General features: G+C 31.6%; 1 protein-coding gene across 1 annotated transcript; it reads left to right on the forward strand.

The window, feature by feature from the left end:
* Positions 1-6,367: 6,367 nt before the first annotated feature.
* LOC143052088 (uncharacterized) lies at positions 6,368-10,935 on the forward strand. The gene is made up of 4 exons (XM_076225054.1): positions 6,368-6,383; positions 7,871-7,959; positions 8,860-9,091; positions 9,690-10,935. Exons 1-4 carry the CDS (start codon positions 6,368-6,370, stop codon positions 9,812-9,814), a joined length of 462 nt encoding a protein of 153 aa, XP_076081169.1. The 3' UTR covers positions 9,815-10,935.
* Positions 10,936-13,273: the final 2,338 nt, after the last annotated feature.

Raw genomic sequence — 13,273 nt, forward strand, 5'->3', positions numbered from 1 at the left:
TAGGTCAAAGTACGGCCTTCAACATGCAGCCTATGCTTACTGAACAACAAGCTTTAAAGGGCCCCAAAATGACCATTGTAACACAATTCAAAAAGGAAAACTAACGGTCTAATCTATAAATTACATAACAAGAAATATGAAACATCTATGAAACATACAAAAAAAAAACAACCACTGAACAACGTGTTCAAAAAGGAAAACTAACTAATCTATTTACAAAACAATACATAACAAGAAATGAGAAACATCTATGAAACATTTATGAAACATACAAAAAAGCAACAACCACTGAACAACGTGTTCAAAAAGGAAAACTAACGGTCTAATCTATTTACCGTACATAACAAGAAATGAGAAACATCTATGAAACATACAAAAAAAAACAACAACCACTGAACAACGTGTTCCTCAATTAGGACAGGTGCATATAATATACATATATATTATGCACTATAAAATATTAATTTATAATGGATTTGGGTGACAGGGCATCTGTCGTTTCAGTGTTATGGCACTTGAACCATTTGAATTAAGGCAATTTTCAAATTTTGCATACTAACTCTTGTATGCCTAGATTGATTTCCTTGAAACTTTACATAATTGTTGTGATTAATATTAGGAAGCTCCTTTCTTTTATTTGTTCTAGAGTTACAGTATTTTAACATTTGAATTCCAGTTGAGTGGAGGAGAGCAATCTGAGTCCTTCAAACACATTATTATTTTATTATTTTATAGCTAAAGCTGACAAGAAGAACAAAACAGAGAAAACAGAAGGGAAAAAGAAAACTGGTACGTGTTAGGCTAACGAAAAAATATAATATGTTTGTTTCCTGCCACCTGGCCAAATCAGATTTGTCATTGGGGGGGTCACTTCAGTTAAAAAATGCTACCTGGAATTTCACCTGTTCACATATATTGACCAAGACCACATCCCAACCCATTCGTTTTATTTATACATGAAAATTGCAACCTTATACATGTTATATATTTAGTACAAAATTTTCTGGACCTGTCAAATATTTGTCTGAAATTTCTAGACCAGTCACATATTGTGATGGCTTTCACTAATTTCCATGAAACTTTGGTGAAATGTTTATATCTAGGCTAAACAAAAAAATATTTGCTGTCACATGCTGAAAAAAATAGGGTAGGAAGGTAGAGATTTTTTTTTTACATTGAGTCTATGGGAGCAACATTGTGACTTTAACACTTGCTCAATCAAAAATAGTCAAAAAAACTTTAGGGTAGATAAGGGTACAGTAAACACACAAACTTTTTTTTTGGCCCTTTTGATTGGCCAGGTTATTTTATTAACACAGTATTAGGATTGACGGTAGAAAGCACCCTTGTGATTTAGAAAAAAATGTGTCATGTCGTTTCATTGTGATGGGATTTTAACCATTTGATTTAAGGCAATTTTCACAATTTGCATGCTAACTCTAGTATGCCTACATTGCTTTCCTTCAAACTTTACATAATTGTTGTGAATGGTATTAGAAGGTCCTTTCTTTTATTTGTTCTAGAGTTACAGTACTTTAACAATTTGAATTTAAAGCAATTTTATTGAAGCCACAATTTCTATATGCCCAAAACTGGCATATCAGGTGCTCTAGGCACAGCTGTTTATTTATTTTGGCCTCATGTGTTGTGATGTATTTCAGAAAAGAAAAAAAAAGAAGTAACAAAAAAAATTGAAAAGAAGAACAAAGTAGAAGAAGTAGATGAAACAAAGAAAAAGAAAAAAGGTTGTGAAATTAATTATTACTGTTAAAGTATACTTTGAATAGGCTAAGGGATATTCTTGGAAAAAAAGTATGGGAGGGTCGTACACAACCACCTTTTATATAAAATTTAATTTTTACATTATTTTTCACAAAATGAAGTGGGCTTTTAGTATTGTGAATGGTGGGTGGGGAACTCCTCATACCAACATTTCCCGAGTGATTTTCACATATTTTAGCTTATATTTTGAAAACTGTAAGACCTAGAGCCTAAATCTAAATTGCAAATTGTTAAGCTAATTCAGATCTACAAAAAAGCTTTGCATGGACTTAATTGTTAGATATTATGTTTAAAAATTATCTCTCTATGATTCTTGTATGATTTGCATATTAGGGAATACATTCATATGATTGGTCAAGAAGGATTCCGGTTGTGGCTCTTGACGTTATTTATTTTTCTACAGACAATTGGACAGTTTTTTTCTAACCAATGTAAACAAGATGGCGGAGATAATAACACATACGGGCTCGACATTGTAGATATTTTTTTAATACTTAGGCCACACCAATTTAATTTCTTGTTCTACAGATTTTTGGACTCCAAAAATTGGGGCGAGCGAGCAATTTGAAAATTTTAATAAAAAAATATTTAATTTGCAAATTTTTGAGGCGAAGCTTGAAAAGTAAAGGCGAGCGATTATAATTTTTTTTTGTAAACATAAAATATAGTAGGTTTTGATAATATTAAAACATGATTTATCAATTGTACTTTAATTTATGAAGTATTTTTCCCTGTTCACCAACATGACCAATAAATAATTGAATAATTAGCTTTGGTATATGTATGTATGCCAATTAATGAGACAATTCTCCATCTAAGTCATATTAATGGGATAAATTGGTTTCATGCTGAATCAAATATTATCACAGACATTGACACAGTGTACTTGGGTGCTTATATGTTTAAAATGGTTATAAATACAGGTTAGACTGTGTTTATAAACAAAAACAAGTGCAAATATCTTTTTATAATATTTACAAAAAAACGGTGTGGGAAATGGACACGATTACATTTCCGGATGCGGGAATATAAAAAAAATTTTTTAAATCTATTATGAAAAAAATAGGTGTGGGCGGGTCCGTCGAACAAGGAATTAAATTGGTGTGGCCTTATCTCCTATTTTAAAGAATTATAAGGATTAAACACTTTTTTAAAGGAATTTGTTGATGTATAAACTGGAACAAGTCACTCACAAACATATCAAAAAAAGTCTGTCAAACTTTTATTAGTTTGAGTGAATAGATCCAGTTTATACACCAATAAATTCTTTTAAAAAGGTCCGAGTACACAGTTATTTCGTAGTGCATTTCTTTTAGACAATAATTGAAAATAAAAAAAATCCCACCTGCGCATTCTCAATAATATTTTTACAGTGTGTTGTACTACTTTTAGGCAAATTATATCACAATTATAGATAACTTCATCAGCTCTACCTCAAAATATGGACAATTTCATGTTGAGGGGGTCTTGAAATCTTTTGACAGCTTCCGAAGTGCTAAATTTTGACCTTTTTCAGCTGGACCTAATCACTACTTTACTTTGTTAGGGACATTAGTACTAAAACAAGTAATTTTTTAAAGTTACTTATATCAGTAATTTTTGTTTTTGAAAATAAAAAAAATACTTAATAGAGTTATTTTAAATTTCAATAAAACATAGACTAAATGAAGTTTTGATGAGTTTTTACATAATTTCATATCATAAAGTTAAGAATTTATTATATTTGAGAGGATTATAGAGATGAAGGGTTACTTTAAAAATTATGACAAAAATATTACTCGAATAAGTTGTTTGATACATTTTTAATAAAATTAGTATTAAAACTTATTTAAGGAACATGCATGTGTACTTGGTTTGGGTTACAAATTATAAATAACTTCAAGTCTTAATCAATTCACAAGTATCTATCAATTTATATCAGTCTACCTTCAAGATTTTGGAGGAAAATGAGAATTTAATTGTCCCAAGATACCAATCTTTGACCAAGAAGCATTGGTATGTAAGATAAGTGCGTCAGAAAGTTAATTAGTGTTTCAGAAAGATTAGATTTAATATTTCAGGGGAAAAATAACCAGATGACTGTGAAAAATTGTTAAACCTAGTAAAATCTGTATTATTGGACACCTATAAAAATAATATTCAGAAAAGTTACTTTTATAAGTAATATTTAAAATAGCCTCGTTTTCAACATTACTTGAATAGGTAATTTTTATTGTTACTTGTTTAAGTAATGCCCCTGACTGTTTACATTAATATTTATGACCCAATTTTTTTTACAGTGTCATTTCACCCCCTACTTTCTATATGAGGAATAAATCATGGAGAAATAAATTTTGAAGGGGTATATAACAAAAATTGGCAAGTAACAAACACACTGTCCACACTAAAGACTTTATTCGTGGACAACGAAAATCAAAGGACGGTAACTGTGTACTCGGACCAAAAGGCGTTTAATCCTATATTAAATGCAGAAATTTGCTGATTTTTTAATATTTTTGCTTGTATCGTGAAAACCATATGACCTAGAGCCAAAAATGAAATTGCAAACTGTTCAACTTATATCAAGATCTACCAAAAGTCTGCAGGGGCAAAATTGTCAAAATTTCCTTGTAGAGTTATCTTTCTTTAAAAACCTAAATTTGTTAATTTTCGCATATTTTTGCAAGTATCTTGAAAACCATAAGACCTAAAGTCACAGTTTAAATTGCACTATTGTTAAGCTATTAAAAAGTCCTTGGGTCAAAATTAATTTCTGGTTTAAGAGTAGTCTCTCTTGAATATTGAAATTCAGTTTGTAACATTTAACCAGGTGAGCGATTCAGGCTCCTTTGAGCCTCTGGTTTCATACTGAAAGGGAGGATAAAAGTCACCAATACAAAGTCAAGGGAAAACAAAGAAAAAGTAATTTTCAATACTTAAATATATCTAAAAAAAACTAAAAAAAACGCCCACATGAACCTTACAGTTTTATTAGCTCATTCAGTAAAAACAACAGTCGTCTATTAAATTAAACCAACAATTTTGAAATCTTTTTATTCTGAACCTGAGCAGGATGATTGACAGGTACATCCTCAAACTTCTGACATCATCACACAAGAAATGTTATCAGCAAAGCTTTTTACAATTTCCCTTCAACAAAATAGGCCTTGAAGAACATCATGGACCATCTCAAAACCTGTAGACAAATCTTTTTCTAATACCATATTTCTCTGATGATGGACCTCATTTTTATTTTAAAATATTTATTTCAGACATGCTACAAGAGAAGAAAGAGAAGGAAATATCAAGGAAACAGACATTGCACTCAGCAGAGGATTACATATTAAACAATTTAATATGTTCTAGTACTAGTACCAACATTAATTCCTTCCAACCCCCTTACTTTACTATGCCACCTTTCAACTACATCCCCCCACCTATTAGCTCTTCTTCTAATTCTATTGCTCTCACCAGTTCCCTTGGTTCAGCACCTTTTAACTCTATGTCCCGTTCTTACCCTCTCACTAGTTCCCTTGGTTCAGCACCTTTTAACTCTATGTCCCATTCTATTCCTCTCACTAGTTCTCTTGGTTCAGCACCTTTTAACTCTATGTCTCGTTCTATTCCTCTCACTAGTTCCCTTGGTTCAGCACCTTTCAACTCTATGTCTTGTTCTATTCCTCTAACTAGTTCCCTTGGTTCAGCACCTTTCAACTCTCTGTCTCATTCTATTCCTCTAACTAGTTCCCTTGGTTCAGCACCTTTCAACTCTCTGTATAATTCTATTCCTCTAACTAGTTCCCTTGGTTCAGAACCTTTCAACTCTCTGTCTAATTCTATTCCTCTCACTAGTTCCCTTGGTTCAGCACCTTTTAACTCTCTGTCCCATTCTGTTCCTATCACTAGTTCCCTTGGTTCAGCACCTTTCAACTCTCTGTCTAATTCTATACCTATCACCAGTTCCCTTGGTTCAGCACCTTTCAACTCTCTGTCTAATTCTATACCTATCACCAGTTCCTTGGGTTCAGCACCTTTCAACTCTCTGTCTAATTCTATTCCTACGGCAGTTTCTAGTGCAATTTCTCTGAACAATTTTTCAGCCACACCTTTCAGCCCAATTTCTTTAGATCGTTCTACTTTTAGACTTGGTTCTTGTGATATGCCCCCTTCCAGCTTTTGTTCAACTCCTATCCCTCCTCGCTGTTTATTTCCTTCAAATTCAAGCTGTACTACCTCACCTTACACATCACTTCTAACAGATTCACATCTTTCATCCTTAGATACTTGTTCTGCTTACCAGGTGCCATCTTCAACTCCACTTAACTCTTCTTCCCTTCAACAAAATAGGCCTTCAAAAACATGGACCATCTCAAAACCTGTAGACTCTCTGACTCACTCACCACATACTGATCTGTCCACAACTTCTTCCATACTTTCTAACTCTTTTTCTGTTCTCAATACGGAAATACAGGTAAATGACACCTCTTCATTTTCTTGTAAATCTTGTCTTGTGCATGAAAATCAAATACAGAGCCTAAAAACAGCCTTGTCACAGGCAAGAGAGGACTCCTGCAGACTCCATCAAAGAATCAGAGAGTTGGAGGCAATGCAGAATAATAATGGTAAGGCCAAAGAAAAATAAATTTTGGTTTCTCTAACACTACCAGGTCAGTTTAAACCTATCTGGTCAAACTTTTTTTATTGGATTCATAAAAAAACAAAATAAAAAAGTCAATCATATTTAAATGATTAATAGTTGGAAAGTAGAGCAATAACAACATTATATTACAAATCTTTAAAAGCAACATAAACCTTGTTTTTTTTTTTTGCATTGAATCCAAACAACACAAAATAAAAATTATAAAAAAATAAAATAAATTCCTGGCCTGCCGGATCATGAAATTTTTTCAATGTAAGGAGAAACGAACAATTAGTTTACTTTGGCCTAAGACCATAACATGCATATGTCCATCCCACACTTTTAGCGCTCTCACACCGTAACATTAACTGCAGGCCTTTTTATCAAATTTTAGCAAGGCTTTATAATTATGAAGTTAACAGACCATTTTTGTGGTAGTTATTCCCCTTTGACCATCAATTGCCAATTAGGATTTAGGACAAAATATATTTTTTTACAGAAACAATTACGGTCATTATGTGTTATTGTCTTAAATTATAAACTGTTGGTTTAATAACAATTACTAGCTTCTAACTGTAATGTTTTCCAGTCATAAACACCACACTTAATATTCAATGATAATCCCTAGGGCATAGCTAATTACTGTTTCTGATAAAAAGTTAATCATTGTCAATAGGTGTTACCTGTGTTGCATGCACCAGGTTAATATTTTAATCAATGATTTGAATTTAGACAAATTACTTAATCACTTATGAGGAATACTTTTCTACTTTTAATAAATGTATACGAAAAAATAAGATTTAAGATATAATAAAGCTGAATTTTTGTAAAATTCGTTGAAAATTTATCAATACACAGGGGCAGATCCACCCATTTTATAAGGAGGGTTCCAAACATGACCGATACAAATAAATTGTTATCCCTTTTCAAAACACATATAAATAGAGGAATATTAAAATGCATTTATTAAACCATTTTTGTTAAACAAAGTAATCTGTATCGTGAAACCGGAATTCATTTGTATTTTATAATCAACTTGAAATTTCCAGCTTAGTTTTTAACCTAAAAATTGCAAGTAGCTTAACTGTTTCCAGGGGATTTTACTTATTAAAGAATATTAAAATGATTCAATTTCAATTTATTGTATACAGCAGTCATTCTTTATCGTCTTTACGTCTACAATTTTATGAATTTTAGACTGTAAACTGTCGAACTTTTCAATTAAAATAAAATGAAAAGCTCTGACTTCAACGTTGACAAGTTGTGTCAGTTTTGTAATTGAATTTGATTGATAGAAAACATTTTGACTTTCAATTCAAGCCACTTGAAAATTACCGAAATTGTGTCATAAAATTTCCAGATCCTTGTACTAGAATCCCTACATTCTGCTTAGCAGAAGTGGTAAAATAATAATTTTGTATAAAACTAGTGTATAGATATCAGTTACAATAAATATTTCATACATTTCAGCCTTGGTTTCATCAACAGATGAACAGACAGACGAAGTCATTGATCACTATACCCCACTTCGGGGTGTAAAAGTTGATTATTCAAATTATGTAAGTTAACAGATTTTGATTTAATCTTTTAAAATATTATCAGAATGATTTTCAATAAGAAGAATTAATGTTCTATTAGAGAAAAATTTTGAAAATAATATTCGCTTTCCTGTATCTTTCCACATTCATGTAGTTGCAAGGACACAAGTTTTTTTTTCTTCTCAATTTTCCAATTCCAAAAATATAATCGAATTTGCTCATCATGTTTATGATAGCTAGAAGTTTAAATAAGGAATGTGTCATGGTAACCAGTACTTCGGACCAGTGACAGGCTGTTTAAGTCTAGGACAGCTGAGGATGAGGAATCCACTGGTCCAAATGTTTGGTGTCAAAATCGTCATAAATAAAAAGCAAACTTGAAATCATCATTACTTTTATTAAATAGAAAAACTATGTCAATGTATATTCTGGAAACTGGCAGGGTATATATGCCATTTTTTTTCCCAAATTGTACCTCAATAATGTTCATTGCAATTTTTTTTTCTGTGACGTAATGACGTAATGCATCATTGAAAAACATAATAGAGGCTCATTAAGGGTAAAAAACAATGAGTTGCCTTAAATTCCATGTTATTTTATGTAACAACACATCAAATAAACATAAGTATTAAAAAAAATGTTTAAATGTGTTAATTGTTATAAAGTATTGTCGACCTGAAAAAAATATTTTTAATGCAAATATTACAAAATGCTTCACATACTCGTATCCCAATGTGGGAAATATATGATTTGGCTATGTTAATTGCATGGTTGAATGTTCTGGAAACACATCAAGGCACGGGTAATCCGTAATATAATTGTAATTCAGTTTTCAGACAGGGTATATGATGTGACATTCCTGGCTTTGGGTCTAAAACCTGAATAACATAATATATACATAATAATGTGTTCTTTTTTAAGGTTATAATTTCATCAGAGGACAATTTACCAAATGGTTACGAGCGCATCACAGATTGTAGTGATGTGGCAGTGCCCCGCAAATGGCTTATTCAAATCCTTGGAGTTTGTAAGGGGAAATCAAGTTCCTACTGTGTTAAAAAGTTCATTGATGGTTTTTTTGAGCCAGAAGAATTTATTCATTTATCAGCATCCAAGGCAGTTGCCACAATGCCAGTAATGAAAGCCATTAGATGTAAGTAAATAATCTGTAAGATTTTATAAATGCAACTTCTTTGAACAACTAAATCAATTCATTATCATAACAGTAATCTCCAAGCCAAGCCCATACATAATTTTCCCCTCTTTTTGCAATAGAGGAGTTATTGAATTCAGCTCTCTGGTCTGAAATTGGTTTCCAGAGCATCAGCTCTCTGGTCTGAAATTGGTTTCCAGAGCATCAGCTCTCTGGTCTGAAATTGGTTTCCAGAGCATGACTTGTGAATGCATTCTTGGATTTTCACAAAACTTAAACAGTAAACAGCTTAATGCATAAAAAAGAAACCTATAATTTGCGGCGAGCTGTATGTCAAAGGTCAAGGTTGGGACCCTTTATGACATTCTCATTGTTACATGTATACATAACTGCATCTATATGCTTCCTATCTTTTGGTGTCCATATACCATATGGAGAATATACTTATAAGACTTATTGTTTAATACAGTTAACAGTTAATTATCTTATTATTTCACTTATTGTTGAATATTTATTGTCAGTCTGTATTTGGACCATTCCTCCTTGTGCTCTTTCCAATTTATTATTGAATTGAATATGCTTCTATTGTTATTTTCAGTATATGCTATAAACAAACTGAGGATGAGGGATGCGGAATTCATGAGTGCTTTAAATTCCAAAATAGGAACTTTTAAAAGATCAGTTAAAATGGAGAGAAGAATAGTGAAATCATTGAACATTTAAATTGTGTGGCGGGTGGACTTTAATTGACATTGTTTTCTGTACAACAACTTGAATAAGTATAGTTGCAGATTAGGACAAAAAGATGTGTATTTCCTATTTCCCGTAACCCTCCTTATTTTTACATCAATTTTCGTATTCTTAAGTTATTTTTTTGGTATTTTAAATATTAAGAACTGTTAGAAAATGAAGGGATATGGAGTAAATGTACATCAATTCCAAACAGAATCACACAAAATACATTGAAAATATACAAATTATCAATGAACAAAGCTTTTATTCCTGTTCTTCATCTTGACAGACGATTTGATTTTTGGTGTTTTAACGCCTCTTTTAAGCTATTCCGCAGTGTCAGTTTTTATAGGTGGAGGAAGCTGGAGTGCCCGGAGAAAACCTGACCTTTGATAGGAAAATTGACAATCCTAGTCAATTAAGATTGGGAGTCAAGTGCAACTAGCGGGATTCAAACTCACAACCTCAGTGTTGACTGGCTAGTGGTCACAGAAGTAACTTCTTGGACCACTCAGCCACCGACGCCCCTTCTTGAAAGACAATACTGTAGAGTCTTCAACAATGAACAAATCAAACAACAGTCCCTACCTACCTTCCTTATTTTTTTTCCAAGGGAAAATAGGAAACACACATTATTTTGTTGGCCTAATTATAAAATGGCTTTCATTACTGGCAGCCTTTTAGGCACACTTTAGGACAGCTTCTGGGGTATGCATTATATTTTTATGAAATTCAATGTTGATCTGGGGCCTAAATTCATAAATGTACATCACTGTTGATTATATGCTTCGGGTTATGCAGTCTATTTTTTATGAAATTCTATTTTTATATTGGGCCAAAAAACATAAATGTACATAAGGGCTGATTTCTTGCCTCAGGGTTTTTATTTATATTTTAATGAATGAAATTCTATATTTTTCTTGGGCAAAATACATAAATGTACATCACTGCTGATTCTTGGGTTATGCATTTTATTTTAATGAAATTCTATTTTTATCTTGGGCCAAAAAGCATAAATGTACATCACTGCTGATTTCTTGCCTCAGGGTTATGCATTATATTTTTTATGAAATTCTATTTTTATCTTGGGCCAAAAAACATCAATGTACATCATTGCTGATTACTGCCTCAGGGTTATGCATTATAAATTTATGAAATTCTATTTTTATCTTGGGCCATAAAACATAAATGTACATTACTGCTGATTTCTTGCCTCAGGGTTATGCATTATATTTTTATGAAATTCGATTTTTATCTTGTGCCAAAATACATAAATGTACATCGATCACTGCTGATTACTTGCTACAGGGTTATGCCTTTTATTTAAATGAAATTTAATTTTATCTTGGGTCAAAAAAACATAAATGTACGTCACTGCTGATCCATTACCTCAGGGTAATGCATTTTATTTTAATGACATTCAATTTTATCTTGGGCAAAAAAAACATAAATGTACATCACTGCTGATTATTGCCTCAGGGTTATGCAATGTATTTTTATGAAATTCTATTTTTATATCGGGCCAAAAAACATATATTGTCATAACTGCTGATTCTTTGCCTAAGGTTATGCATTATATTTTTATGTTGGGCAACAAAACATAAATGTACATCACTGCTGATTACTTGCTTGTAGGTTATGCATTATAAATTTATGAAATTCTATTTTTATCTTGGGGCAAAAAACATAAATGTACAATACTGCTGATTTCTTGCCTCAGGGTTATGCATTATATTTTTATGAAATTTGATTTTATCTTGTGCTAAAATACATAAATGTACATCGATCACTGCTGAGTACTTGCTACAGGGTTATGCCTTTTATTTAAACGAAATTCAATTTTATCTTGGGCCAAAAACATAAATGTACATTACTGCTGAACCATTGCCTCAGGGTTATGCATTTTATTTTAATGAAATTCAATTTTATCTTGGGCCAAAAAATGTAAATGTATATAAGGGCTATTCCATTTAAACATAGATCAACCCACAAGGCATTTTGAAATCACTTCCAGTGGTGGGTGCCCTTTTCAAAGTTTTGCATTTTATTTAAATGAAATTCAATTTTATCTTGGGCCAAAAAAACATAAATGTACATCACTGCTGATTACTTGCCTCAGGGTTATGCATTATATTCTTAGGAAATTCTATTTTTATCTTGGGCCAAAAAACGTAAATGTACATAACTGCTGATTTCTTGCCTCAGGGTTATGCATTATATTGTAATGAAATTCTATTTTTATCTTGGGCAAAATACATAAATGTACATCACTGCTGATTCCTTGCCTAGGGTTATGCATTTTTATCTTGGACCAAAGAGCATAAATGTACATTACTGCTGATCCATTGCCACAGGGTTTTGCAATATATTTTTATGAAATTCTATTTTTATCTTGAGCCAAAAAACATATATGTTCATAACTGCTGATTATTTGCCTAAGGTTATGCATTATATTTTTATGAAATTCTATTGTTTTGTTGGGCAACAAAACATAAATGTACATCACTGCTGATTACTTGCTTGTGGGGTATGCACATTATAAATTTATTTTTTATCTTGTGCCAAAATACATAAATGAACATCGATCACTGCTGAGTACTTGCTAAAGAGTTAAGCAATTTAAATGAAATTCAATTTTATCTTGGGCCAAAAAACATAAATGTACATTACTGCTGATCCATTGCCTCAGGGTTATGCATTTTATTTTAATGAAATTCAATTTTATCTTGGGCCAAAAAACGTAAATGTACATTAGGGCTATTCCATTTAAACATAGATCAACCCCCAGGAATGCATTTTGAAATCACTTCTAGTGGTGGGTGCCCTTTTCAAAGTTTTGATGAGAACAATCCTTCAAAATTTGTAAAAACTGCTTCTCTGGGTGGCTGTCCTATTTTCAGAGTGCCTTACTGGGGGTTGATGTATGCTTAAATGGAATAGCCCTTACTTCTGATTACTTGCTTCAGGGTTATGCATTATATTTTAATGAAATTCTATTTTTATCTTGGGCCAAACAAATATGGTTGTGTTTTTTGTTATCCAATGTACTAGTTTGTATCCCAAGTTTAAAAATAAATTAAAATCAATGTGAATTTATTAATTTCAGACAAAAGTAATTGGAAATACAACATTTTTTTTTGGCCTAGCTTGTTTGTGCTTTAAGATGTTTATAACAGTTATAATTTGTTGTATGTATAAATTCTATTTCTTGAAATGTTATTTTTTGTACATATTTTAATTAAATAGTTTATTTACATTTATTATGTTTGTGTATCTTTAATACTTTTCATCAAACCTAAACTGAAATTTGTTTGTGTTACAAAATAAATATTTCAATATGATATCAGTTCTAACCTGTTTAATTTAATTAATTTTGTGAAAAAAAATAACAGCTAGCAACCAGCAATATAGGATCACTGCAATCTTTTCTGGTTCATAACTTCAGTTTGT

The sequence above is a fragment of the Mytilus galloprovincialis genome, chromosome 11, assembly GCF_965363235.1.
Source record: "Mytilus galloprovincialis chromosome 11, xbMytGall1.hap1.1, whole genome shotgun sequence".
Taxonomy (NCBI): Eukaryota; Metazoa; Mollusca; class Bivalvia; order Mytilida; family Mytilidae; genus Mytilus; species Mytilus galloprovincialis.

Bases quoted from the DNA above. Each gene is read 5' to 3' on its own strand.
- LOC143052088 (XM_076225054.1), top strand. The intron at 7,960-8,859 runs GTAAGTTAACAG...TTCTTTTTTAAG, and splicing joins AAGTTGATTATTCAAATTAT to GTTATAATTTCATCAGAGGA. The intron at 9,092-9,689 runs GTAAGTAAATAA...TGTTATTTTCAG, and splicing joins AGTAATGAAAGCCATTAGAT to TATATGCTATAAACAAACTG.